General features: G+C 52.4%; 2 protein-coding genes across 3 annotated transcripts; one reads left to right on the top strand and one right to left on the bottom strand.

The window, feature by feature from the left end:
* The first annotated feature begins 6 nt into the window (after nt 1-6).
* On the top strand, nt 7-20,185 carry Man2a2 (mannosidase alpha class 2A member 2). The gene is made up of 23 exons (XM_013350192.2): nt 7-443; nt 1,457-1,606; nt 2,288-2,545; nt 2,625-2,769; nt 2,888-3,059; nt 3,230-3,357; nt 3,573-3,746; nt 4,069-4,255; nt 6,516-6,693; nt 6,990-7,192; nt 7,336-7,518; nt 7,666-7,780; nt 7,988-8,055; nt 8,184-8,349; nt 9,418-9,654; nt 11,463-11,585; nt 11,859-11,973; nt 12,206-12,339; nt 12,880-13,021; nt 15,014-15,147; nt 17,813-18,007; nt 18,139-18,246; nt 19,098-20,185. Exons 2-23 carry the CDS (start codon nt 1,475-1,477, stop codon nt 19,248-19,250), a joined length of 3,450 nt encoding a protein of 1,149 aa, XP_013205646.1. The 5' UTR covers nt 7-443; nt 1,457-1,474; the 3' UTR covers nt 19,251-20,185.
* On the bottom strand, nt 19,893-26,657 carry Hddc3 (HD domain containing 3). Of its 2 annotated transcripts, XR_001229156.2 has the most exons (5): nt 26,463-26,657; nt 26,124-26,179; nt 25,778-26,018; nt 21,286-21,970; nt 19,893-20,149 (listed from the first exon to the last, which is right to left on the bottom strand). XR_001229156.2 is itself a non-coding variant. In XM_005357643.2 (4 exons), exons 1-4 carry the CDS (start codon nt 26,572-26,574, stop codon nt 25,370-25,372), a joined length of 540 nt encoding a protein of 179 aa, XP_005357700.1. In that variant the 5' UTR covers nt 26,575-26,631; the 3' UTR covers nt 25,077-25,369. The 2 variants fall into 2 exon arrangements, 1 of the variants encoding a protein (XP_005357700.1); XM_005357643.2 differs by lacking the exons at nt 19,893-20,149; nt 21,286-21,970 and adding an exon at nt 25,077-25,500 and having other exon boundaries at nt 26,463-26,631.
* Between the last annotated feature and the right edge of the window lie 780 nt (nt 26,658-27,437).

Genomic DNA, 27,437 nt, shown 5'->3' with positions numbered 1-27,437 from the left:
GGGGATGCAAGCGGTGGCGGCGCGGCCGGCAGGGTCCCGAGCGGCGCGGAGGCCGGCCGCGTACGGTAACGGGTCAGGCGGTGTGCAGGCGATGACTCCTGCCTGCAGGCCGCGGGCGTTGCGGCCTCCGGGTGCCCGCTGAGCTCCGAGGGCCGGAGGGGGCTGGGCAGGCCTGCGTGGGGCGGGGGACGACGACCCCGCGGCAGGTGCCTGCCCCCAACGGTGACCCAGCTCCTGCTCCCCAGCTCCGCCCTCTTTGGCCAGGACCCAATCTCCAGGGGCTAAAAATATTGCCCGGAGGCTCCCGAGCGGAATCAGTTGGCGCTAAGTAGGACGCAGGGTGAGGTGACAGAGATCTTCAGCACCAGGGCCCGAAGAGCAGACTCTAGAACGCGGTCCCGCCCACGCGCGTTCGGCAGCTAGCGTCCTCCCTCCGCCGACAGGCAAGTGGGGGACCCGCGGGCGGTGGCAGCGGGCATTGTGGGTCCTCTCGAGTTGCTCCGTTTCCGAGAAGCAGCTCCCGGCCTCTGCTACCCTGGGGACTTAGAGTCTGCCGCTGGCTTCTCAGGAGTCCCTGGAAGCGCTCTGGAAGCCAGGACTGGAAGTTTTTGCACTGCAGGAATCAGTACTGCCAGGGTGAATACTAGAATACTAATTCTGGGTTGTGTTAGAAACGTGAGCATCTCTTTAAAAAGAAATCCATTCTGTATGCTTCCTGAGACAGGATCTGAGCCAGGCACTGTTTCTGCTGAGTAGCAAGCAGTCTGACCTAGGAGGTCAGAGCCGGGATGGCTAGCCTGTGTCTCCAGCCGGTGATTGTACCTCTAAGTCAAACAAAATAGAAGCCTTGGTATTTATGCATCCGAAGGGAGGAAACACATGGCTAGGAAACCTGGACAGACGTTCTCTGCGGGCAGAGTCCTGAGCAAGCTGTTTGTAATTAGTGGTTTTATAATGAAACGGGAGTCAGAGCTGGGACTCTGTTATCCCTACTTTTGTTTTTGTTTTAATATGTTACGCTTATTTATCTGTGTGCGTCTACGCCACAGCAAACATGTGGTAGTCAATCAGAGGACAGTTGTGGAGGTTGGTGTTCTGCTTCCGCCATGCGAGCCAAATGGCTTAACTTGGTTGTCAGGCTTGGCTGAAAGTGCCTTTACCTCTTGAGCCGTCTCACCTGCCAGTGCCCCCCCCCACACACACGGTGTATCCAGGTTTTTATGGCTCTGCTTGAGGGGAGACAGACCTCCTGTCCGACAGGACCAGCCCCAGATATATGTGCAACTTGTGCGCTAGGAGTCACGAGCAAGGTTTGGTTCTTGGGCGCTCTTTGGTTTTTTAACTTTAACAGAGTCAGGCACATATAGGTGCTCCTTGGGAATTCAGAGGGCGCTTGCTAGGAAGTGCAACAGAAGGTTTTGCATGCCAGAACGACAGGTGGCGTGTCTCCTGCCAGGTACATGTGGGGGTCAGCATGAAGTTGAAAAAGCAGGTGACGGTGTGTGGCGCTGCCATCTTCTGCGTCGCCGTCTTCTCGCTCTACCTGATGCTGGACCGAGTACAGCATGATCCCGCCAGACACCAGAGTGGTGGGAACTTCCCCAGGGTGAGTCACACCTTGTTCTCCTCCTCAAATGCAAGTCACCTGGGCTTGGCATCTTCCCAGCTGTGTCAGGATAGGACAAAACACCCTCCTCCACCCCGTGGTCTTGGGGAGTACTCCTGGAGCCTCGTGCACACATGCAGGCTACAGCTGAGTTATGCGTCCATAGCCCAGGAGCACTCCTAGAGAGATTTTCCTTCCTTTGGAGGTGGGTTGCCCAAGGGCTGGTTCTTGTTAAACACATGCTCCACCACTGGGCTGTGCAGGCCACAGCAGGAAGTGAAAAGCAGCCATGGTGGAAGAAGAAAAGTGGCCGTGTGCATTGTTCGTCTGAGTTGAGTGCTTGGCAGACGCTGCTCATCGACTGCCGCGTTTCTTTGCCATTAAGCTGAATGCAAACCTCAGCACCATGCTTGAGACAGGAAGTCCAGGCCATTGAGCACAGGCATGCAAGCTGAAACGTTTGCCCTCCGTGAGCTGGAGTGTGACGCTACTTCCAGGCCCAGTGGACAGGAGTCTGCGGGGTGATGTGTGGTTCACTTCAGCCCTGTTGGCCTATGGTCTGACTTGGAGAGGGAATCATAGACCAGTCAGGCATCAGGTGGTGGCCCCATGCAGGAATTCTTCCTGTGTTTGTGACAGGGAGCTATGTGAGTGATCCCTTTCTGTTCTTATTTTTGGCAGAGCCAAATTTCTGTGCTGCAGAACCGGATCGAACAGCTGGAACAGCTGTTGGAGGAAAACCACGAGATCATTAGCCACATCAAGGACTCGGTGCTGGAGCTGACAGCCAATGCCGAGGGCCCGCCAGCCCTACTGCCCTACCACACAGCCAATGGCTCCTGGGCTGTGCTCCCAGAGCCCCGGCCCAGCTTCTTCTCTGTCTCCCCCCAGGACTGCCAGTTTGCTTTGGGGGGCAGGGGTCAGAAGCCAGAGCTACAGGTAAGAGCTGGAGCTGGCGGGGAGTGGGAGGATCTCCTGTTGTCGTGAGTGGGCACTGAGCCACGTTCCTCCCTGGCAGATGCTAACGGTGTCCGAAGACTTGCCGTTTGACAATGTGGAGGGTGGCGTGTGGAGACAAGGCTTTGACATCTCCTACAGCCCAAATGACTGGGACGCTGAAGACCTGCAGGTGTTTGTGGTACCCCACTCACACAACGATCCAGGTGAAGGCCCAGCAGGCCCCGGCGCCGGGGTGTGGGGGGCAGGTTTTCTGAGGACAGACGTGAGGGGTGTCGCTGACGTGTGCAGCATATTCAGGGGACCTTGCATTGGCTCCCCCAGGCTGGATCAAGACTTTTGACAAGTACTACATGGAGCAAACCCAGCACATCCTCAATAGCATGGTTTCCAAGCTGCAGGAAGATCCCCGACGACGCTTTCTCTGGGCAGAAGTCTCTTTCTTCGCCAAGTGGTGGGACAATATCAGCGCCCAAAAGAAGGCAGCAGTTCGAAGGTCAGTGGTAGCTGGGAAGGCGGGGGTGTCATTATGCCCTGGCTCAGTGGGTTGGTCTTGTCTCCTGCCGTGGGTGCCAAGCTTGTGAGTATTCTCTGGCTGGAGGAGGCCAATGCATGCAGTCCCTGTCGCCCTTCCCTGCCACACCCTGAGCGTGCCTTCATCCTTAGGCTGGTGGGAAACGGGCAGCTGGAGATTGCAACAGGCGGGTGGGTGATGCCCGATGAGGCCAACTCCCATTACTTTGCCTTGATTGACCAGCTCATCGAGGGACACCAGTGGCTGGAGAGGAACCTGGGTAAGTCCAGGCGTGGGAGCTAGACTCTGCCCCAGTGCTGGGCCTGAATGTGGTGGCAAGATGCTGTGAGGTACAGTGACCGGTCGGGCATTGTTCTTTTCCTGGCTCATGCAGCCTGCCTGCTGGGCACGGCAGGAGCTGGCCTCCCGGGCGCTAGGAAGCCAGCAGCCAGTCCCTAAGGTATTCAGGGCCTTTGAAATCTGTGTTCTGCCCAGGTGCAACGCCTCGCTCGGGCTGGGCAGTGGACCCCTTTGGGCACAGCTCCACCATGCCTTACCTGCTGCGCCGTGCCAACCTGACCAGCATGCTGATTCAGAGGGTGCATTATGCCATCAAGAAGCACTTTGCTGCCACTCACAGCCTGGAGTTCATGTGGAGGCAGATGTGGGGTAAGGCCAGGGAGGGGCACGGGTTGTATAGCAGTGCGGTCTTTACTGGGGAAGGGGCGGTTCATTCCAATCAGCCCCTGTGTGAGTCCTGTTTACCTCCGCTGGCGTCTGGGGGCACATCTCCTGCAGGAGCTGTGGATCTGGGGGCCCCGTGTCCTGTTCCCAATCTCCACATACTTACAGTCTTGAGTTTGGCCAGAGCCTCAGTGTCTCAGGGTTGCCTATGGATGACACGAATCTACACACGTGTGATGTCTTTGTAGCTAGCTGCTCACCCTGCCTGCCAGTGGCTGACCCTATGGTGTGTCTTCGTCTTCTGTAGATCCAGACGCCAGCACAGACATCTTTTGCCACATGATGCCCTTCTACAGCTATGATGTACCACACACCTGTGGCCCTGATCCCAAGATCTGCTGCCAGTTTGATTTCAAACGCCTGCCCGGTGGGCGCATCAACTGCCCTTGGAAGGTGCCGCCCCGAGCTATTACAGAGGCCAACGTGGCAGACAGGTATCTGCTGTCAGCCCTGTTGGGACAAGGAGTGGGGTTTGGGGTTCTGGGCTGTGGAGCCCCAGGAGTATTCAATCCTCCTGCCTCTTTCTTCTGAGAATGGGGAACAGGTCTTTGCTACCACACCTGGCTGATGTTGACATTTTGCTCCTCGGAGTTAGACTGAAACGTGGTTTCTGTTCTTGGCTCTGTCATGTGGAGCTGCATGATGCTGACTGTACCTGGAAGGAAGGGCAGACTCTGCGGGGAGAGTTTAGGCCGTGCATCTGCAGTAGCGACTCCTTACCGCCTCCCTGGGGAATAGAACTGGCGCTTAGCTTCCTTTCCAGAAGGCTTTTACTTTCCTCACTGAGGCTGCCTTCTGATGCCCTAATAGACTGGGAGATATCCCCCTCCCCCACTTTTTTTCTTTTTGAGACAGGATCTCATATTCCAGGCTGACTGGCCTCAAACATGCTTCCATGCCGTGAGTGCTGGGTTACAAGCATGACTCACTACACCTGGTTGCTGCCCAGATCAGGGGTTTGTGAAGCTGGGTGAGCACTCTACCAGCTGAACTACGTCCCCAGTAGACAATTCTTTTTTATTTTCCTGAGACAGAGTCTCACTATTTAGTTCTGGCTGTCCCGTAACTCACTATATAGACCAGGCTGGCCTCAAACTCACAGAGATTTGCTCGCCTCTGCCTCCCAAGTGTTGGGACTAAAGGCATGCGCCACTATGCCAGGCACTTGCCCTGAACAGTTCTTATGTTGGTACTATTTCTTGCAATGTTTCAACTGCTGTCTTTCATTTGACTTAGGTTCTCTGGGTCAGCTCCAGGTCGGGCAGGTGGACCTTATACTCACTGGGCCCAAATGCTGCTTAGATCCACCCAGTTCTTCGGAGATCCTCTAATCTCTGAGAAAAAAGACCTGTCCCTTCTAAGAGAATAGTAAAGGACCTCAAAGATGTCACTGTGACTAAAATTAGACCCCTACAAAAGTGTGAAGGTTGATCTAAATGTCACTTTAGCTAAAATGTTGAGAATGTGGTTAGTAGCAGCAGCAGCAGCTCATGCTAGCAATCCAAGCAAGCACCAAAGCTACTTTTCTTTTTTCTTTTTCTGTTTTTGGAGACAGGGTCTTGTCATGTAGCTCAGGCTGACCTCAGCTTCCAACAGTCCCCCTGCCTCAGTCTCCAAGTATGGGATTACAGGCACATGTCACTACACCTGGCAGAAACATGACTCTAATGACATGCTGTAAGGCTCTACTGGATAGATGATATAGATAAAAATAAATTTTCGCCGGGTGATGGTGGCGCACGCCTTTAATCCCAGCACTCAGGAGAGGCAGGCGGATCTCTTTGAGTTTGAGACCAGCCTGGTCTACAGAGCTAGTTCCAGGACAGGCTCCAAAGCCACAGAGAAACCCTGTCTCGAAAAAAAAAACAAAAAAAAATTAATTTTCTCATACAGTTTAAGCAAGGCACTGTTCTTCATGTGTGTATGGGGGCTATAGACAGTCTTAGGTAGCTGAGGCTGTCCTTGAACTTGCTGTGTAGGTGAGGATGGGCTTGAACTACTGGTATCCCCAAAGTGCTGGGGTCACAGGCATGTGCTGCCACACCCAGCAGGCCTTCTCTGTATAGACCTGTCTGGCTTCAAACTTGGAACCTTCTTGCCTCAGCTTCCCAAGTACTGGGGTTACAAGGATGTGCTTCTGTGCCGAGCTTATCCTGGGCATCTATTCTTTTGTTGAGACAGGATCTCACTATTGCACTGGCTGGCCTGGAACTCACTATATAGATCAGGCTGACCTCATAATCACAGCGACCTTCCTGCCTTCTGCCTCCCAAGTGCTAGAGTTAAAAATGAATGCCACCAGGCGTAGTTTGAATGTGTGCACGCCCACGTTTGTGGATGCATACGCAGGTCTGTGAGTGTATATGAAGAGCCACGGTTGACCTCAGAAATCTTCCTTGGTTTTTCTCCACCTTACTCCTTGAAAAGGTTTCTCAGGTGAACCCAGAGCCCATCTCCAGTGTGGGCTGGTCTAGCTATGCAGCTCTGGGGATCCTGTCTCCACCTGAGCTCTGCGTTTATAGTCAGGCCTCCATGCCCACTGGTAATTACATGTTTGGGGGGTGTGTGTCCCAAACCGCAGTCCTCATGCTTGTGTGGCAAACATTTTATTCCCTGAGCCACCTCCCTACCACCCTCACCGATCTTTTTAAGCCTGGGACTTCATGTTGGGCCTGTGACCGTCTGTGTTTCCAGGGCAGCCCTGCTCCTGGACCAGTACCGGAAGAAGTCCCGACTTTTCCGCAGCAACGTCCTCCTTGTACCACTGGGTGATGACTTCCGCTATGACAAGCCCCAGGAGTGGGATGCCCAGTTCTTCAACTACCAGCGGCTCTTTGACTTCCTCAACAGCAAGCCTGAGCTCCATGTGCAGGTGGGAGGCTGTGCAGATGGCTGTGTAGCACTTTTGCTGCAGCCCGATCCTTCCTCTACCCGCCCTGCTGCTGCGTGCTCCAGGTCATTCCCAATCCCGGGCACGGTTCCTGTGTGGATCGGAATGCATCCCCAAGTTCCCTAGCTTTTGCTAGGCCCAGAAGAGCAGCACTTAGAGATTTCCTGCCCTTTGCTAGACAAAGTCCTCACCTGGGCACACACCTGCAGCATTGTGGAATGGTAGCCAGAGCTCCCAGGAGGCTCTGTAATTGATGGGAGTGGTTTGCGTCCCTACAGGCCCAGTTCGGGACCCTCTCCGAGTATTTTGATGCCCTGTATAAGAGGACAGGAGTGGAGCCCGGTGCCAGGCCTCCAGGGTTTCCTGTGCTGAGTGGAGATTTCTTCTCCTATGCTGACCGGGAGGACCATTACTGGACAGGCTATTACACTTCCCGGCCTTTCTACAAGAGCTTGGACCGAGTCCTAGAAGCCCACCTGCGGTGAGACCTGCCACCTTCCCTTGTTGAGTGCGAGTTAGTTAACCTTTGCAGAGTAGCGCGGGAGAGGACCCTGCCAGTGTGGGGGTGACCCTTGGGTGAGGTTGAACAGGAGAGGAAGGGCTCTGACTTCTTTCTCTGGGTAGTGGGGCAGAGGTTCTATACAGCCTGGCTGTGGCTCATGCCCGCCGCTCTGGACTGGCTGGCCAGTACCCGGTGTCTGATTTTGCTCTTCTGACGGAAGCTCGGCGCACACTGGGGCTCTTCCAGCACCACGATGCCATCACCGGAACTGCCAAGGAGGCGGTGGTGGTAGACTATGGAGTCAGGTAGGTGCCACCCCCATGTCCCTCACCATTTCAAAGAGAGGCTATGTGGGTGGTTGGTGGGTAGGCTGCCAGGAGCTGGTCCTGCTGGTGTGGCAGACAGCCTCCCCATGGCTGTCTTCTCTCTGCTTTCTCTCTTGCCCTCCGCAGGCTGCTGCGGTCCCTGGTTAGCCTGAAGCAGGTCATCATCAATGCTGCCCACTATCTGGTGCTAGGAGACAAGGAAGCCTACAAATTTGACCCTGGGACACCCTTTCTTCAAATGGTAAGCCCCCTGCTACATCTGCTTGAGAGATCCTGTGGTTTGGGTGGGTACTACCTCGAGAGCCGCTGTTGCTGGGTGCTGTGCCTTTTTGTCTTCCTTGCTCTGTGGTGCAAACTCCATGCTTATGGTCCATATCCTGGACAGGTTGGGGTGGGAAGGAGGTTGAGCCCAGCCATTCATTCTTTCTTCCTGCTCACGTCACTGAAGGACGAGAGCCGTTCAAGTCACGATGCCCTGCCAGAGCGCACAGTGATCCAGCTGGACTCCTCACCCAGGTGAGTCAGGCCTGGCCAGGCTCACAGAGGCACCCTCCACTCCCCAGAACAAGGGGGCCTTGCTCTGGCTGCTGCTTCTGCCCTGCCACTGCAGCAAGCTCCTGGGTCAGCCCACCTTCCACCCACAGGTTTGTGGTGCTATTTAACCCGCTGGAACAGGAGAGGCTCAGTGTGGTGTCCCTGCTGGTCAACTCCCCAAGGGTGCGAGTCCTTTCCGAGGCGGGTCAGCCCCTCTCTGTGCAGATCAGTGTGCACTGGAGCTCGGCCACTAACCTGGTCCCCGATGTCTACCAGGTGAGGCAGGGCTCAGCCCCTCCCTGCTCATCAGTACCTCTCCTGGGCCTCCCTCCCCACCAATACTCGCTTCCTATTCCTCCGCTGCGCTCTGCTTGCTCCCCAGGATGGAGGCAGGTGGCTTGGGGAGAGGCATTGCCCAAAGGACAGTCACTCTTGGGATCTGAGTATCCTTAAAAGGATGGTGAGGACACTGTGGTCATAATTATAGCACAGATGGTAACAACAGTGCCCTCGGCTGCTCAGCAAGTGTTTGTTTACTTCGTTGTGATGGGGTCTTGCATGTTGCCCAAGCTGGTCTCTTAATTCCTGGACACAGCTTCTAAAGATGGTTTATTATGGTTGATTTATGTATTTCATCTGTAATGTGGATGAAAAATAAACGCTCAGACATAGTTCATGGCAAGCACAGCTTCATTTGCTTAAATATTCAATTTGTTAAGATTGTTTTTAAAGACGGGCCTCACTGTGTAGTTTAGGTCAGCTTCAGACCTGCTTTCCTCTGCTCCAGCCTCCCGACTGTTGGGGTACAGCACTGTACCCCCCCAGCTTTCATCAAACTCTTAGGAGTGTACATAGTGATGCCATCCTCATTTCACCAGAAGCAGAGGTCCAGAGAGGTTATGCTACCTGCCTAAGGTTGCTCTAGCTTGCTTCAGACTCTGGGCTCTCAGCTGAGTGCTATGCCCCTTTGCCGACAGGTGTGCGGAATAACACTGTGGCTCAGAACCAGGATACCAAAGCAGATAGGACTTTACAAACGGAAATGCAGGGTTCCGTGCTTAGCTTCAGAAAACAGAATGTCGGGAGGTGGTGGTGCACGCCTTTAATCCCAGCACTCTGGAAGCCGAGGCGGTTTGAGGCCAGCCTGGTCTACAAAGTGAGTTCTAGGGACAGCCAGGGATGTTACACAGAGAAATCCTGTCTCAAAAAAATCAGAAAAAAAAAATTGAAAGCCAAAAAAAAAAAAAAAAACAACCCAGAAAACAGAATGTGGAGGTCCAGGATGATGGAGAAGTCTGGACTGGTGCTTCTCTGCTCATTGCTTCTTTCCGCTCCTGGACTCAGGTGTCAGTGCCCATCCGCCTGCCAGCCCTGGGCCTGGGTGTGCTGCAGCTGCAGCCAGATCTCGATGGGCCCTACACGCTGCCGTCTTCCGTACGCGTCTACCTGAACGGTGCGAAGCTGTCCGTCGGCAGGCAAGCAGCCTTCCCTCTCCGTGTCATGGACTCCAGCCCCAGTGACTTTGCCATCAGCAATCACTACATGCAGGTCTGGTTCTCCGGCCCTACTGGGCTCCTCAAGGTAAGGGCCAGGCTTGGGTCAGTGGGGAGGGAGCAGAGAAGGGCATGGGCATCAGGAGACTGTGTACAGTTGTTCTGGCCCCATGTGCCCCCTGTTGCCTGACTCACAGAGGCTTGGGTGTGAGCTTTCACAGCTCTCAAGCTGACAGCAGGCACGGCTGAGCCCATTAACCATCTGCTACTGTGTCTGCAACATGTAAAGAAGAGAAGGTTTATTACAGTTTGTGAGCATTGAGCTTGCGGTTAGGCAGGCCCGTTGCGTTTGGGCCTGTGGTTAGGCAGCACATCACAGCAAGGAACACATCTCAGGAAAGTAAATTACGGCACAGCCAGGATGCAGGAGAGAGGTTGCGTGTGCTGGTGCATACCTAAGATTTCAGCAGTGGCAGGGCAGAAGCAAGAGGCCACAAGTTCAAGGTCATCTTTGGCTGCGGAGCAAGGCCAACCTGAACTATTGTGAGACCCTTGTCTCAAAAAGTTTAAAGAAAGAAGTTGGGTTTGATCACATACATCTTTAGTTCTTACACTTGAGAGACCGAGTTGGGGTGTGTGTGTGTGTGGGTGTCCTCTGTAAATTCAAGGCCAGCTTGCTCTACGTGGTGAGTTCCAAGAAAGCCAGTGAAATGGTACCTCAAAATAAATGGAGGGAGGGAAGGAGGGAGGGAGGGAGGGAGGGAGGGAGGGAGGGAAAGAGAGAGGGAGGAAGAAAGGAAAACTAAAAAGGGACTGGTCGGGACTACACAAAGAAACCCTGTCTCAGAAAAAAAAAAGGTGGGGGCTGGAGTTGCATGCTAGATTAAGCAGTCTACCATCGGAGCTACAAGAAGCTCCCGGGTGTGGTAGCACATGCCTGTAATCCCAGCATGGGGAGGTGAAGGCAGGAAGATCAGAAGTTATGATTAGCCTTAGCTGGGTTGTGGTAACACACCTTTAATGCCAGCACTCAGGAGACAGAGGCAGTCGGATCTTGAGGCCAGCCTGGTTTACAGAGTAAGTTCTAGGATAGCCAGGTCTACACAGAAAAACCCTGTTTCAAGAAAAACAAAAAAGATGGGGGCTGGAGAGATAGCTCAAAGGTTGAGAGCACTGGCTGCTTTTCCTGGAGCCCTGAGTTCAGGTCCCAGCAATCACACAGTGGGTCACAACCATCTGTAGTGAGATCTGGTGCCCAGTAGGCAAACATGCATAATAAATAAATCTCTCTCTCTCTTTTTTTTTTTTTTTTTTGGTTTTTCGAGACGGGGTTTCTCTGTAGCTTTGGAGCCTGTCCTAGAACTAGCTCTTTTTTTTTTTTAAAGATTTATTTATTTATTATGTATACAATATTCTCAGTGCTCTGCCTGCAGGCCAGAAGAGGGCACCAGATCTCATTACAGATGGTTGTGAGCCACCATGTGGTTGCTGGGAATTGAACTCAGGACCTTTGGAAGAGCAGGATGGTGCTCTTAACCACTGAGCCATCTCTCCTGCCCTGGAGCTAGCTCTTGTAGACCATGCTGGCCTCAAACTCTCAGAGATCCACCTGCCTCCCGAGTCCTGGGATTAAAGGTGTGCGCCACCATTGCCTGGCTAATAAATAAATCTTGAAACAAGAAAGAAAAAGTAGAAGGGAGGCGGGGAAGTGGTAGCGTCCTGATGGACGTCTCCGCCTCTTGTAGCAGCAGCAGTCTGGGAACAAGCCCTTAACACACAGACCTAAGATCCCAGCTGTAGCACTGGGCTCCTAAGGGGAAGTCAGTCCCTACCCTCCCAGGGGGAGACCTGACATGCTGGTGTGGGGCCAGGGGTCAGGGCTATGTTCTTTGGCAGAGCATCCGAAGGGTGGACGAGGAGCAGGAACAGCAGATGGACATGAAGTTCCTCATCTACGGCACCCGCACATCCAAAGACAAGAGTGGTGCCTACCTCTTCCTGCCGGATAGCGAGGCTAAGGTACCTGCGATGGCTCCCACAATCTGCGGGGTCTCATGGATTGGGAGGGCCCTGGCATCCCTTTGGTCTCTGCCTCCTGTGTCTTGCCTGCCTGTCCTTGTCTTCGTTGCCATGTATAGGTGAACTGTGGTCTTAACCATGGCTCTGGGCCTGCTCAGCCTAGGTGCTCAGGCCAGAGCACTGGGACAGGGACTTCCGTTGTCCCACTCTGGGTTGGTGCTGTCACTGTGTACTCTGTACTGTGGGTTCAGTGCCCCCGTGCTCTTTTCCCAGTCCTACGTCCCCAAGAAGCCTCCTGTGCTGCGTGTCACCGAAGGCCCGTTCTTCTCGGAGGTGGCTGCATATTACGAGCATTTTCACCAAGTGATCCGACTTTATAACCTGCCAGGTGAGCCCTGCAGGTGGGGAGGGTCCCAAGGAAACGCAGGCTGGCACCCGTTCCTCTTCTGCCCCATCTCTGCTGACAAACAGATGTGTCATCTGACATGGATGTTTGATTCTCTTGCGGGAAAATCCAATGGACTGTGGCCTGGAAGCTCCCAGGAGGAGGGTGGTGGTGCCTTCCCCGGCGTAGACTCTCAGGCTATGCTCACCTCACTTCTGGCTGTCCCTGTGTGCAGGGGTAGAGGGGCTGTCTCTGGACATGGCGTTCCTGGTAGACATCAGGGACTATGTGAACAAGGAGCTGGCCCTGCGCATTCACACGGACATTGACAGCCAGGGTACTTTCTTCACAGACCTCAATGGCTTTCAGGTAACTCCTGGGCCCCATAGAACTTGGGCTGCTTTTGGCCTCCAGTGCTGTGGGGAGGGGGCCAAGGACTGGGGGCCAGTATGGGGCCAGTGAGGTGGCTCGGTGGGTCAAGGCTCTTGATCAGGCCTGGCAACCTGAGCTCAATTCCTGGAAGCCTGGTAAAGGTGGAATGAGAGAACCCATTCCACAGAGTTCTCCTCTGACTTGCACATGTGTGCTGTGACACACACACTACTGTGCACACGTTATATACATGTTATATACATACACTCAATTAAGAAAAGATAGCTGGGTGGTGGTGGTGCATGCCTTTAATCCCAGCACTTAGGAGGCAAAGAAAGGGAGATCTCTGAGTTCAAAGCCAGCCTGATCTACAGAGTGAGTTCTGGGACAACCAGGGCTACACAGAGAAACCCTGTCTCAAGAAAAAACAAATAATAACATAAACAAAAATAATAGCCAGAAATGCCTTCACACCGAGGAGCCTTCAGAACATAAATCAGACATCATTCCTGACTGGCCTTGAACTCCTCCCTGCAGGTACAGCCCCGGCGGTATCTAAAGAAGTTGCCCCTGCAGGCTAACTTTTACCCCATGCCCGTCATGGCCTATATCCAAGATGCACAGAGGCGCCTCACACTGCACACCGCCCAGGCCCTGGGTGTCTCCAGCCTCGGTGATGGTGAGTAGGGAACCAGCCTCCCTTTGCCTCAGAGAGTCCTCTGTTGGCTTGCCTCCCCTCTCTCTAAACCCCATCACCCAAAAGCTTGGAAAGGGGTGAGCCATCTACAGCCCCTGTCAGTCACACTTGGGCATCCTCCCCTTTGGGGGAAGAAGCTGGGGATTGAAGGGTTAGTCTCAGCTGAGGGGCACAGCTCTTTTTTCTTTCCTTTTATTTTTGAGGCAGGGTTTTTATGTGTAGCTCTGGCTGTCCTGGAACTTTCTCTGTAGACCAGGCTGGCCTCGAACTTAGAGAGATCCACCTGCCTCTGCATCCTGTGCTGGAATTAAAGGTGTGCGCTCCCACCAGGCAGATCACCAGGCAGATGATTCCAGTGTCATACTTAGAAAAAGAAAAATGTCTATATTTCCTCCTAATGGTCAGTGTATGTAATGTATGTATGTATGTATGTATGTATGTATGTATGTATATATATATATATATAAAAGGCTGACGTTTTGTTTTGTTTTTTGTTTTTGTTTTTGTTTTATGTTCATCAAGACATGGTTTCTCTGTAGCTTTGGAGCCTGTCCTGAAACTAGCTCTTTAGACCAGGCTGGCTTCGAACTCACAGAGATCCACCTGCCTCAGCCTCTCGAGTACTGGGATTAAAGGCATATGCCACTGTCACCCAGCTGACATTCTTACTAATCGAAGGAAGAATTCTAGGCCTAGTAGCATAGACATGTAACCTCAGCTCTTTGGAGGCCGAGGTAGGAAGATATCTAAATTCAAACTCAGTCTGGGCCATTTGGTGAGACTTTGTCTGGAGGTTTAACTCTGTGCTGGATGACCTGCGCGGCACGAGCAGGGTGTGAGCCTCTCTGCTCAGTACTGGAGAGAGTGAGAAGCCAGCAGGGATAAGGCCAAGGCCCCCTGTCCCCTGTGATATCTACAGCCTTGGAACAAAATGAGCTGTCCCTCAGGGACTCTTCTGTCTGTGGGCACAGAGGCCTTGAGGGCTGAACTGAGTGCAGGGTTAAGGCTGTGCCACAATTGTGCTGAGTGTTGTGCCTACTTCTTCCGTGGGAGGAGTGTGGCTCCCCTGTTGTCTGCCAGGATGTTTTTGGGCTCTGTCTGTCTCAGAACTCCTGAATGCAGCCCATTGTCCTTGCTCAGTCAGCTGTCTGCCCCTCTGGGACATGGGGCATTAAGGAATGATTATATTCTAGGCAAGGAACCTATTTTAGGACTGGGGACGGCTTCCTGTGTCTGCTCAGAGGAGAAAGCCACAGCGACTACAGAGATCAGAAAAGGACTGTGGGGATGAAAGGGAAACCTGAGCCTCCGTGGCGGAGGCTGCTCTGGGCAGCTGTGGGGAAAGCTTTTTTTCCCTCTGGTCCATAGGCTTTGCAGTGAGGCCCCTCCCCAGCACATTCCATGGGTAGTCCTCCTCTGTCTCTCACTGGAGGCCTTGCTCACCTCACCTCATATGCCTTCTGCCTGTTTCACCACAGCCTGCAGATTCTGACGGGCACGGCCATCCACTCCAGGCTGCCCTGCTGGGCCGTTTAGCCCATGCCAGGTAGAGCAGAGAGGCCAGAGAACGTGTCAGTCATGAGTCTGTCCAACCCGAGCAAGCCCACCTCAGATGAGGGGCTCTGCAGCAGTATGACAGACAGGCCTCTCAGTTTTCTGTCCGCTGGCTCTTTACCGTGTTCTGTGTGGCCTGACCCCAAGAGGTTTCCTGCTGACCTAGGCCCAGGGCCCAGGTCTTAGTCCTGAGTCACAGAGGGGAACTGCCATGGTCAGAACTCCCCTTTCGGGTCCTCCTGTCTCTTCACCTGCACTCTGCTCTCCCAGTACTAGGCTCCATCATTCTCTCCTGAGTGACTCAGCTTGTCTGTCTCACTGCCCTTCTCCCTGAGTACCTGAGTGGAGAGTCGGCTCCCAAGGCCTGTGTCTGCTGAGACCTGGGCTTGGCAAGCTGGAGCTCACTGTTACCGTCCCCAGGCCAGCTGGAGGTGATCTTGGACCGACGACTGATGCAGGATGACAACCGGGGTCTAGGCCAAGGGCTCAAAGACAACAAGATCACCTGCAACCACTTCCGCCTCCTGTTAGAACGGCGAACCACGGGCCATGAGGTAAGATCTGGGCCCGTTGTCCAGCGAGCTAATGTAGGCTCAGCCCCGTGGGGGACCCTGTGGTTTCCCGAATGTAGCTGGAGGAGTACAGAGAGTACAGCTTCACTCTTGTGCTGAGGCAGGGGCCATATGGCGTCTGCTGACCTCTCTCGTGCAGCTTGGCAGCCCCTCCCCCACCACACTTTCACCTTTCCCCTGTCATGTTCATCCTCTGCCTTTCTCTTTGCTGCCCTCATCGTCCCCTCTCCAGCCCGAGCATTTCCTAACCCCGACACAGCCCTGCTTGGGCTTTCTTTGCCTCACCAGCCTGGCTTTTTCTCCAAACTGGCAGCCTTGTTTAGGGGTTTGATCTTTTCCAGCAGCCCAAAGGGTGAGGGTGGCCTGGGGTGAGCAGACCGGCCCTGTAGCTGGAGTCTGCTGCCTAGCACCCCGCAGGGCAGGTGCGCCTTAGCTACTTACTATAGCAGGACTAGTCTGTAGGTGCTGAGCCCCTGCTGTGCCCCCCCCCCCCGGGGCCTACTAGAGGAGCAGTCTAGGACAGACGTGGGTCTGGCTGGGCCGCAGCGCCAAGGCAGCATGGCTGAGGAGATGGCTGCCTGAATCAGCAGTCCCCAGGCTCCGCTTCAGTGAGGAGAACCATGAACAATGGAGAGGGCAGCGGTGACGGTGCCAGTGAGGCTGGTTGTGACTTTAGACGGGAGCAGTGAGGACGAGCATGGCAGCCGTTGTCCACATGTGGAGCCCAGTGCTCTGCGTATGTTAGGCAAGTGCGCTACCGCTAAGTCTCCAGTCAAGTTTTTAGGTTTGTTTTTGGTGTGTGTGTGTGTGTGTGTGTGTGTGTGTGTGTATGTGTGTGTATGTATGTATGTATGTATATATATATGCGTGCGCGCATGCGCACGCTTGAGACAGGCTCTTGGGGCTGGAGAGATGTCTCGGCGGTTAAGGGCACTGGCTGCTCTTCCAGAAGATACAGGTTCAATTCCCAGCTCCCACAAGGCAGCTCACAACTGTCTATAACTCCAGTTCCAGGGGATCTGACACCCTCACACAGACATGCATGCAGACCAAACACCAATGCACATAAAAATAAATAAATATTTAAAAAGTTTGTGAGACAGGGTCTTATGTAGCTTAGGCTGCCCTCCTGTTTTGGTCTCACTGTTGCCTAGGCTGGCCTTGAACTGCTGAGTTCAAGTGAGCATCCAGTCTCAGCCCCCTAGTAGCTAAGACTACAGACATATGCCACCATGCCCAGTTATGTATGCCTGTTTACTTACTTGTTTTTTGAGACAAGGTCTCGTGTAGCCCAGGCTAGCCTCATCCTCCTGCCTTTATTTCCCAAGGGTTAGAATTATAGTATACCACCGTGTTTGTTTTGTTTTAATATGTAGCTACTCAAACGAATTCAGATGAAATAAGTTGAGGTTTTCACTCAACACTAACCACGCTCCTTGGGCCAGGTGTGGTGACATGTCTTCAACTCAGGTGTTCAGCAGACAGAGGCAGGTGGATCTCTGTGAGGGTGAAGCCTGGTCTGCATAGGGAGTTCAGGGCAGTTGATACTACATAGTGAGACCCTGTCTCAGAACCAAAAGAATAAAAAAAAAATTGTAAGGAGCTGGAGAGATGGCTTAGTGGTTAAGAGCATTGACTGTTCTTCTGGAGGCCCATGTTTGATCTTCACTCACAGGGCAGCTCAGGGCCATCTGTAATTCCAGTTCAAGGAATGGAGTGTCTTCTCTTGGCCTCCAGGACTACTGCACACATGAAGTGCACAGACATATATGCAGGCAACGTCACACACACTAATAATAATAATTTATTTGTTTAAATTACATTAAGACCCCAGTGGTTCTAGGTAGTCAGTGGCTATCACAAAAGGCGTTTCTGCTGTATCAGAAAACTCCATGAGCCAGTGCTGGGCTAGAGCATGGTAGGAGGGAGGGGCAGGGCAGGCTGCAGCGTGCCCGGACAGAGTCTGAGACCATGGAAGGACTTGAGCGAGGAGGGATGTCATTTGCCCTTAGCTGTCAGGACCGTGGCTCTCCGGGGAAACAAGGAAGGGATGACAGATTTAAGATGTTGATAGGAAGCCTTAGGGACTTGAACTAAGCAAAGGGTCAGAAAATGAAGTTGGAGTGGCAGTCTGTGTTGAAGACATTGCAGAAGCAAAATGGAAGAGGAATAACCACCCTGCCTGGGCTTGAAGGGAGAAGGGAGACTGTATATAGGACACTCAGAGGGGGTGCCGGGGTCAGGGGTCAGCGTATAGAAATATAGTGGCTGCAGAGAGAAGTCCCATGTGAGCCTGTGAATGTGGCATCCTGGGAGCCACCTGAGGGGTGGTCTTCATTCCAGCTGGTAAACCTGAGGGTCAGGCTGGCACTGTGGATGTGGCATCTAACCGTGGGATGGTTACAATACTGTCACTATGAGAAGCCTGTCTGTCTGTCTGTCGTCCCTTCCTCCTCTCTGTGCGGTGGCCACACTAGTGAGAACACAAGAAGTAGCCACTCATGAAGGGTTGGCAGTTTGGGGCCCGGAACCAGGCAGCCAGAGCCCAGGTGAAGCGGGAAAGCTGTTTGGAAAGGATCTGGCCTGCCTCCCCTTCTTCACCCTTTAGCCTGGCTCCCCTCACCTACATTTTGGGTTCATCTTGCAGGTCCAAGATGAACGCTCTACCAGCTACCCGTCCCTCCTCAGCCACCTGACTTCCATGTACCTCAACATGCCTCCGCTCTCCTTGCCTGTGGCCGAGAGGCAGGCCACCAGCCCTGCTCTGCGCTCTTTTCACCCTTTGGCCTCCCCACTGCCTTGTGACTTCCACCTGCTCAATCTGCGCACGCTCCCAGCTGAGGTAAGTGTTCCGGTGAGGGCTAGCCCTCACCACCAGGTTCTGGCCTTGCCCCAGCTCTTCTCTGTTCAGCCTTGCCCTCTGGGCAGAAGTGCGGCTGACCCTCCATTGCCCTTGCCCTGACTGCCTTCCAGGACACCCTGCCCTCGGCTGAGGCCGCACTCCTCCTACACCGCAAGGGTTTTGACTGTGGCCTTGAGGCCAAGAACCTGGGCTTCAACTGTACCACAAGCCAAGGCAAGGTGAGCAAGGCCCAGGGGTGGAGGCAGGACCCTTTGTCAAGCTGGTGAAGCTGGACCTTCTGCGGTACAGAACTGAGAACTTAGAGGGAGGCTGGCCTGGGGCTTGGCAGTAGGGTGAGAGGAGAAGGCATAACCTCAGGGCTCCTCAGAAACAAAGGAGAGGCTGTTGATGTGTTTTTAGTATTGAGTTGGCCATGAGCAGTTTTAGACAAGGCACTGAACTAGAAGTCAGGAGGAGGGGGCCTGTACTGAGCATGGTGGGAAATTGAGAATGAAGAACTGCTGCACCTTTCAAAGTGTTAGTCTGCCCTGGTAACTGAGAAGTGAATCCAGACATAGTCCTTGTTCTCAAACACAGCTTGGTGTCCAGGCTGCTCCAGTGCCTGGATAGGCTTCCGACTTGAGTAGATTGAGCAGAGCCTGTCTGAGGTGTGTTGCTTCAGAGAGGACCGTAGCTTCCGTGAGATCAGTTCCTTCTTACTTTTTATATTTATTTATTGTGTTTTTATTCTTGAGACAAGGTCTTATGTAGGCTGGATACAATCTTACTTTGTGGCCAAAGCTGAGTTGAACTCCTGAGCCACCTGAGTCCACCTCCCAAGGCTACAGTCAAGAGTCGCCATCTTAGCGCTACTTTCTCTCAAAGATTTGACAGAAAGCCAGGTGTGGCGGCTCACAATACCATCCCAGCACTCAGGAGACTGAGATGGGATTGCTGTGAGTTGGGGGGCAGCCTTGATGACAGTGTGGGACCCTATATTAAAAAAACTAAAAGGTGGTACTGGCTGTGAGGAAGAACTTAGCCCAGTGTTGGCAGTGCCCAGCTCAGCCTGCCTCCTCTCTCTTCACAGCTGGCCCTGGGGAGCCTCTTCCATGGCCTGGATGTGGTGTTTCTACAGCCAACCTCTTTGACCTTGCTGTACCCTCTGGCCTCACCCTCCAACAGCACTGACATCTTTCTGGAGCCCATGGAGATTGGCACCTTCCGCCTCCGCTTGGGTTAGGTTAGGGCTTCTTGTGGCCTGAAGAGAAAGTGCATCCACAGAGACTGCCTCTTAGCACCAGGATGGGTTGGGCAGGTCACACTAGTACCACATCCTGTTCTGCCTCTCAGAACTGTGACGGACTGGGCTCTGCCCTTACTTTGTCTATTGCTGCTTCTGTGTTTGGGACAATCCGCACATCGGTGGTGGGCAGATGCCGGTGAGACAAGGGAAAAGAGTTTCTTTGGGTTGTGAGTAGGTACCCAGCGGGGCACAGGCTCCGGCTCCCATTCTTTTCCCAAAATGGGATGTAGGAAGAGTCGGGGCAAACAGAAGAGGTCAAGGAAGCTGAGGGAACAGCCCAGTGCCAGGTGACTGCATTTAGGAGCTAGCTCTGGGGGAGGTCCTGTGGTGACAGAGACCCCGCATGTCCTTCTGCGAAGCACAGGAGCAGAAAGATTCTGGGAGAAGGGCATAGGGTCCCATGATTAGTGAAGTAGAGGAGCGGAAGGGATCCCTAGCTCTCCCAAGAGCCTAAAGACCTTGCTGCTTTCCACTCTGCCTCTGCTCTAAGTGCCACTGAGCCTGCTGGGCGGCAGGAAGGATTTGCTTGGGACTCCAAATCAAGGACAGAGGCCATAGAACACTTCGGGTGCCCATGCCTGCCCTGCGCTTGTCGTCTGGTGATGTGCTGGTTGGTGGCAGGGGTGAGAAGTATCTCCCATCCTCCCTGCTGCTTCATCTCACACACTGCTCTCTACAAGTTCCTGTCATGGGGTTCTGGAAAGTTCCTTTCCCTAGAAAGGAAACAGAGCTGCCAAGACCCCTGTGCTTGGGTATCTTGAAAAGGCACCCCATGCTGGGTCCAGTGGCAGGTTGAGAAGGTTCATCTTTGTTCCATCTGCAGAATTATTGCCTTCCTGGTGTGTGGGACAAAGAAAATGGAGAAAAAATTAGGAGGCCGTATGCTTCATTTTAGCTTCAATTAATAGTGAATTTGTCTATAAATGATAAACAGAGAGTTGGTAAAAGAGAAACTCCATCCCTTATGAAATCTTAGTAAGCCACGACTAGAAAGAAGCATCGTCTAGATAAAGGTCCCTATCACCAGTAACAATGGCACCTAAAGAACCAAACAGCACAGGCACGCTCCTGAGAGTCAGAAATTAGCTGGGGGCGTGCTGTTATTTAGCAGGGTCCCCGGGTCACTAACCCCTGCAGTTGAGCAGATGGGGCCAAGCACTGTTTTTAAACCACAAGCTCCCTAGAAACTAGTTTCACCCGAAGACCCAGCAAGGCATTCTGTGAATTGCCTGAGTGCTGCCCACGCTCCTGTAAAGACTGGTTGCTTCCCAAATCAGCCCATAAAATCAATGTAATTCCAGCAAGATTGGATACTTTGTGGAATTCTGCCAGTTCTGACATTCATTTGGAAGAGTACAGGAGGACATGAGGTAGTTCTGGATGGCAGTGGTGGTGTGCGCCTGGTGGGTCCAAGGTGGGCAGAAGGCACTTGTTTTTGAGTCCTGCCAGCATGAATTCAGTCGTCATGCAGGTCAGAGAGACTGCTGGGGCAGCACGGAAGTTTAGACAGACCCAGCACACAGACGTGGGTACATGGTTTCAGGTGCAGGGAGGGAGAGATGGATTGTTTAATAAATAGTTCCCTGAGACAGCTAGCTAGCTGTTAGTTGGAACTCTACCTCAGTTTCCCAAAAACTAGGTCTAGAGGGAAAAACAACAACAACAATATTTTGAGAAATATATATATATATATATATTTTGAGACAGGTCTCCCTGTGTAGCTCTGGCTGTCCTGGAATTCACTATGTGGACCAAGCTGGCCTCAGAGTCACAGAGGTCCCCACCTGCTGCTGGGACTAAAGGCATGTGCCATCGTACCTAGCAAGAAAATATATTTTTATACCTGATGTAGGACATTCTTTTCTAGATATAACATGGAACCTTAACATATAATAGGGGGAACGACTAAAAAAATAGATTTTGCCACAAAAAAAAAATGAGAGCATGTTATAGGAAACAGGTTAACACCCACCTGTGCAGGTGGGCAAGCATCTACAGCAGGTAGGCACTGCAGGAGAAAAGCTTGCTCGGCTCCTCAGAGAGCATCACTAGGGTCTGCCCAGCGGTCACTCGAAGATTCAGTAGTGACAGGTCCTCCAGAGTGCACGCAGCCAGGCTCAGGCCTGGGTTCCTAGTCAGGTCTCGGTGAAGAAAACCATGATGCATGGGAAGGGCTTAGCATAGAGCCTGGGCTCAAGACAGGTGTGGGTGGGAATTTCTGTCCCGAAACGCGTTAGGAAAGAGTATGAAGCCGCTGTTTGCTGGTATATGGTTTGTAGTCCAATGACAGGGGAGACTGTGAACCCCTAGGAAATTAGCAGAATAAAGGATACTCTTTGGAGGTCTTAGATGTGCAGTAAAGTTAATGCCACACAAAAGTGTCTAGGGACGGGGTCTTCAGCGCATCCCAGACTTGCCATGGAGAACCAGGTTTGCTGTCGGTCTGTCATCTTCCTGCCTCTGCTACCACACTGGGCTCACAGGCCATCTGCCCTGCTGGTGTTCCCTAGTCCAGTATTTCTTAGAGCAGCGTTGTTCAGAATGTCCCGTCAGCAGAGTTGCTTCTGGAAAGTGCAGGTTTCTGTCCTGTCCTCAATAGATAGAGCTGTTTCTTCAGTCTGGGCGCTGAAGTGATGTGCGCGCAGGGCCACATGCACCTGGATAAAGAAACAGAAACTTGCTCTACAACACAGGAAGAAAAAAAGACAATTCTGGGAGTAAGGCCAAAAAATTTGTTTGGGTTTGTTGTGTGTGTATGTTGTTTTGTTTTGTTTTTTTGTTTGTTTGTTGTTTTCTGAGACAGGTAGCACAAGATGGCTTCCAATTTACAGAAATCCTCCTGCCTCAGCCTCCCAAGTGTGGGATTACAGGTGCATGCCACCATAACCTGGCTCCGATTGGTTTCAGTAACAAGCGGCCCAGTGAATGCATACTATTTTACGGCAAGCAGCAGCCCTTGTCATTGTGAGGACAACAGTACAGGGGAGCCAGGATACAATAAAACAACCTCAGTCACCAGAAAGGGAAGGACTGTCTCATCAAAACACATCCACTTCCATGAAGAGGAAAGGGCTGAGTGGCTGGCTGGGAGTGCAGAGAAAAAGGCGGCAAGTGTGAGCCTCTGCATCCTTTTGCAAGGAGTCCGGGTCATGTAGGGTTGGGATCTGCCATCCCCAGGGCGTGAAGAGAAAGAAGCAGAAATTCCTGGGGAGCAGCATCTGAACTTGAACTGGAACTGCTCGTTTGCTGTCGTGGTGACTACTGAGAAGGTCCCTGTGAAGCCAGCTGCTCTGGGGGCAGAGACAGGAGTCTCGAGTTTAGAGCGAGCTTGAGCAGTATTGAGACCCCATCTCAAACATGAGCTGTCAAACTGTTCCCCCACATGAACACGAAGAGGAACAAAATGATGTAGTGAAGGGTGAGGCTTGAAGTTCAGCTAGAGATCTCTGAAAAGTTTTGTTCTTTCCTAACAAAAATGTGTGTGAAGGGCAAGTCTCACAAGTGAGAGAGGAGAGCAGAGAGACCGGATCTTCCACCGAGCCAGTTTTGTTGAGGCCCAGTAGGAAGTAAAGTCCAAATCATAGCAGTTGCTAGGAGCAACTGGGTCTATTTGAGCTTCTGACTTTGGACTCCCTGGTTGATTAGGATAGCCTGCACACAGGAAGCCCAAGTTGGCTGGTGATGACAACTTTAACATGGGTATGACACAGTTTGCAGATTGGAGATAATGACGGGGAGGAAGTTCCTTGAAGAAACGCCCAGGCTTCTTTGTAAGCATCGCATGCTACAGTTTGAGCATGTGTTTGTTCCTCTGTAGTTCCGTGAAATACTAGTAAGAGGTGGGACCTGTGGGTGGCGATTAGGTCATCAGGCTCCTTTCTAGGAGGAGGATGGCCATTGTAAAAGAAGAAAGAGACCAAGCGTGGTGGTGCACTGAGGAAGCAGAGGCAGGCAGATCTCTGAGTTCGAGGCCGACCTGGACTATAGAGTGACTTCTGAGACAGCCAGAGATATACAAAGAAACCCTATCTCAAAGAGAAAAAAAAAGGCCTTGGGGAAGGAAGAACCTGCTGAACTCGGAAAAGTTTGCTTCAGACAGAGGTGGTTTGGTCAACCTGGATCAAGGATACCCCATCAAGCCATGAGGCAAAAAATATCTTCATGCAGACTTGCTCTGTGTGAACAGCATGAGAAGGAACACCTGACTACTTGTTCCACTTCACTGAGCTCTTGAAAAAAAAATGTTTCAAAAGACAGAGGACTGCTTCTGCAAAGGAAAAGTCAAGGTTTGGAGGTATCGTCCAAAGTAATGATGCTCACTGTGCCCTGGAGCCGAATTATGTCCCTCCCAAAGGTGCTAGTGCTCCTCAAGACCCCACCTGCCTCCTTCCTGTTTGCTCTCAGTCAAAGACCAAAAATGAACTCCCAAGCTTGTCTATTAGAGATGCTGGAGGAAAAATCTGAACAGCCAGAGAAAACCACAAGAGTAGGAAGCAGCCAGACTAGAGGAGAAACATGAAGACAGTGGGCCAAAGGCAAAAGTGAAGTCACAGGAAGAACCAGCCTTGCGAGGGCAATGGGCTTACAGAGTAAGGAGCCAGAAGAGGGTGAAGATGATGGCCCTGTGATGAGTGTGTGTGTTCAGGAGGCTAGCTGTTTTCCTAAGAATGGGACATTCAAGTGTAGCTCGACGTTAGCGTCAGTGTAAAAACTACAGAGTTTTATATGGCTGCTGAGATTTAAGAAGCCTTGGTGTGTGTGTGTGTGTGGGGGGGAGCACTGAAGAGATGGTTCAGTGGTTAAGAGCACTGGTTGCTCTTCCAGAGGTCCTGAGTTCAATTCTCAGCAACCAAAACCATCAGTAATGAGATTTGTTGCCCCTTTGTGACCTGCAGGCAAACAGTACACTGTACACAAAATAAATCTTAAAAAAAGCCTTCAGAGGAGCTGGAGCATGGTTGCACAATGTGTAACCCCAGCAGAGGCAAGAGGACGTTTGGAGGTCAGCCTGGGCTGCGTGAGATACTATCCCCACCCTCACCCCCCCAAAAAATAAGGGGCAGGCGAAGGCGAGATAGCTCACTGGGTAAAGGCACCAGCCTGCCAGACCGAGTTTGATATCCTGGACCCACGTGATGAAGGGCAAAACCCAACTTCCCCAAGTTGTCGTCTGGTTGCCACACCCACACTTGGGACGTCCGCACGCGCGCATACACGAACACAGAAATATAACCAAAAAAAGAAAAATTTTCTTTTGTTTACGTTTTTTTTATTTTAAAAAAAAAAAAAAAAGCGAAAGCTCCAGAACTTTTTTTTTTTTTTGGTGCTTTCTCCCGACTCCACCCACCTCCACGGGCGGGGCAACGTCAAGGCCACTTCCGGGTCCCGCGGAAGCTCTTGTCGCTTAGCAACCCAGTAAACCATCAATCTTTAAGGGCCAAGGCAAAGGCTCTGAATTACTGAGCACCTGCTGCAGTTTGTGTATTGGGGCACTGAGGCCTTGCAGGGATTTCTGTTCTTCCCAGCCATAAGTGGTGGCATTTCTTCTCAGAATATCTGCGGTAAGGGAACTTACCAAATCAGTCACCTACATCATCTGACCTTCATAACAACACAATCCAGCTCAGTGAAAGGACATCGTGCTCCAACGATTGATGCTCTCAACCCAAGGGAACTGATGGAGGGGATACATAGTTGGAAGCGAGTATCTAGCATGTGGGTTCTTCACTCAGAAGACCAGGGAAGGAGGAACAGCAATTTAAGTTTTACCCTAAGTCCTTTATTTTCCATGGTTTATAAGCCAAAGCTTACGCAATCCTAAATCCCTGAGGGACCAGAAGTCCCACCGTGAAAAATAGCAAACAGACCCAAGACTTGTACACGGAGGGATGGGTAAATCTGATGTCCATATCTGGCACTCAGCTGAGTTAGAAAATGCAGACGTTTTTAGCCTGGAATGTATGAGCTGAGTGAGGAATGTAAGAAATGCTGCAGGGAGAATTTCATCGTGCTCGGGCCTCACTGGAGCCAGGCTACAGGATGTCACCAAGCACCGCTCAGAGCGTCAGCCCCCGCTCCTCAAACAGCTGCTTTAGTGCCTCTTCCAGTTGCTGGTTCGTTCCTTGAAGTCCCTTCACCACCTGTGCTGCCCACTCGAAGTATTCCTGGACTCGCTGTTCTGACCACCCTGCACAAGAGTGGACAGAAACCCGCTCCTGTGATGTCGAGGCCAGCACTGGCTTTTGCCTGTTTCCTGGAGGGCTTTTGGTACAAGGCTATAAGACGAGTTGCGACGGAATGACCTGAAACTCTTCCAGGGAAGGAGACTGTTCTAGGTTTAGTTTAAGGCACTAAGACCTCCGCCCCCGCACCCCACCCCTGCTTATTTCTGGAAAATTGACCAATCTGTGTTTTTAGAAGCTGAACATTTCCCCCACCCCCTCAGAGCTAGCAAGGGAGCATACCTTGAGGGGCGCAGCGATTCAGGTCTCTCAAATTGTATAGTTTGTCTGCCAGTTTCACCAGTTTGGCCCCTGGGCTGCTGTGGGGTGCCTGCTCCACCTGTTGCCTCTTTCTTTCCAGTTTGGGTAGAGTCTTGTCGTCTGTTACTTCCTCCACCAAGCGCCGAACCTGGGCTCCGAAGTGCAGCTCTACCTCATCCAGGGTAGTGTCTGTGTCTTCTACTGTGTCGTGGAGCAGGGCCGCCTGGGGATAGGCTCCCGTTCAGTCCGGGGGCACTAGCCTACAACTATTGTTCAACAGTGCCCCCGATTCCCACACCAGCCTCCTGGCAGAGAAGGGTAAGGTTACCTGTAACACCACAATGTCAGTGATTCCCGCCTCGTGGGTTAGGATCCGGGCCACACCTGACAGGGGCAAAGCGGAGGTCAGACTAGAGGGAGCCACAATGGAGAGCCAGGCGTAGCCTCTCACCAGCTGGGTGACCTTGGGAAGTCCCTGACCTTCTTGGGACTGTACTTAGAGGACGATCCCATCACTGCCTCAGGTGAGGCTTGCACAGCAGAACGCACGAAAAGTGATTAGCACAAAGCTTGGGACTCAGTAGGCGCTCAATGATTTGTGTTCCCGTCCCAATCAGTCCCCACCCGCCACGCGCCGCGAGGACTGATTCCCAACCGGCGCGCCCACCGATGGGGTGGTTGATGTAGGGAGTCCCTTCGGGATCTTTCCGTCGCTGCTGCCGGTGTTTGCGAGCGGCGAAGTCAGCAGCCTCCAGCAGCTGAGCCACCTCGGAGCCCATCGCGCGGGTGGCGCGGGGGACTGAAGCCCGTGTCCCAATAGGTCATCTACAGCGCCCCCTGGCGCATCGGAGGCTCGGAGAATGAGTTAATTCTAGCAAGCTGTTAGGCCTATGTGCGCGAGCGTGTGGCGTGTAGAGGCCATATGTCTCCATCTTAGTTTTGGAGACAAGGTCTCTCCTTGCACCTGTAGCTGCTCAGTTATTTAGCAAGACTAGCTAGCCAACTAGTTTGCACGGATTCTCCTGTCTCCACCTCCCCAGCAAACAGGTGTAGGTTGCCACCCCAAGCATTTTACTGGCTATTGCTTTAGTCTGAATGCAAGTCCTTATTCTTATGCAGCAAGCACTTTAATCCACTGAGCCATAACCCCAGTCTCAGTGGAAGTTCTTCAGAGGCTGAGAGCCTGGGCACAGAAAAAAAAAAAAAAAAAGGAAAAAAGGCCTTTAGCCAGATGGTGGTGGTGCACGCCTTTAATCCCAGCCCTCAGGAGGCAGAGGGAGTGGATCTCTGAATTTGAGGCCAGCCTGGACTACAAAGTGAGTTCCAGGGCAGCTGGGCTATGCAGAGAATCCCTGTCTTGAAAAACAAAATGAGATAGATAGATAGAGAGAGAGAGAGAGAGAGAGAGAGAGAGAATAGCCTTCAATAATCACGGCTGGAGTGGTGTACTGTGTTCCAGGCTCGAATATAGTTACCCCAACTTTCTGAGAACTAATGGTCTGTGGAGAGAAGAAAGGCAAACAAGAACAAAGGTGATGGTCTCGAGGAGTTCTGAGTATTGAACTGGAAGGCATGGGTAGCCACGAGCCCATAGAGAAAACCCAGTTTCTCTAGCCTGGGGGGCAGAGACGTCTCCCAGGAG

Source organism: Microtus ochrogaster, chromosome 22 (genome assembly GCF_000317375.1).
Source record: "Microtus ochrogaster isolate Prairie Vole_2 chromosome 22, MicOch1.0, whole genome shotgun sequence".
In the NCBI taxonomy this organism is placed as follows: Eukaryota; Metazoa; Chordata; class Mammalia; order Rodentia; family Cricetidae; genus Microtus; species Microtus ochrogaster.
Note: the sequence above shows the minus strand (reverse complement) of the source record. Positions and strands in the feature narration are given on the sequence as shown.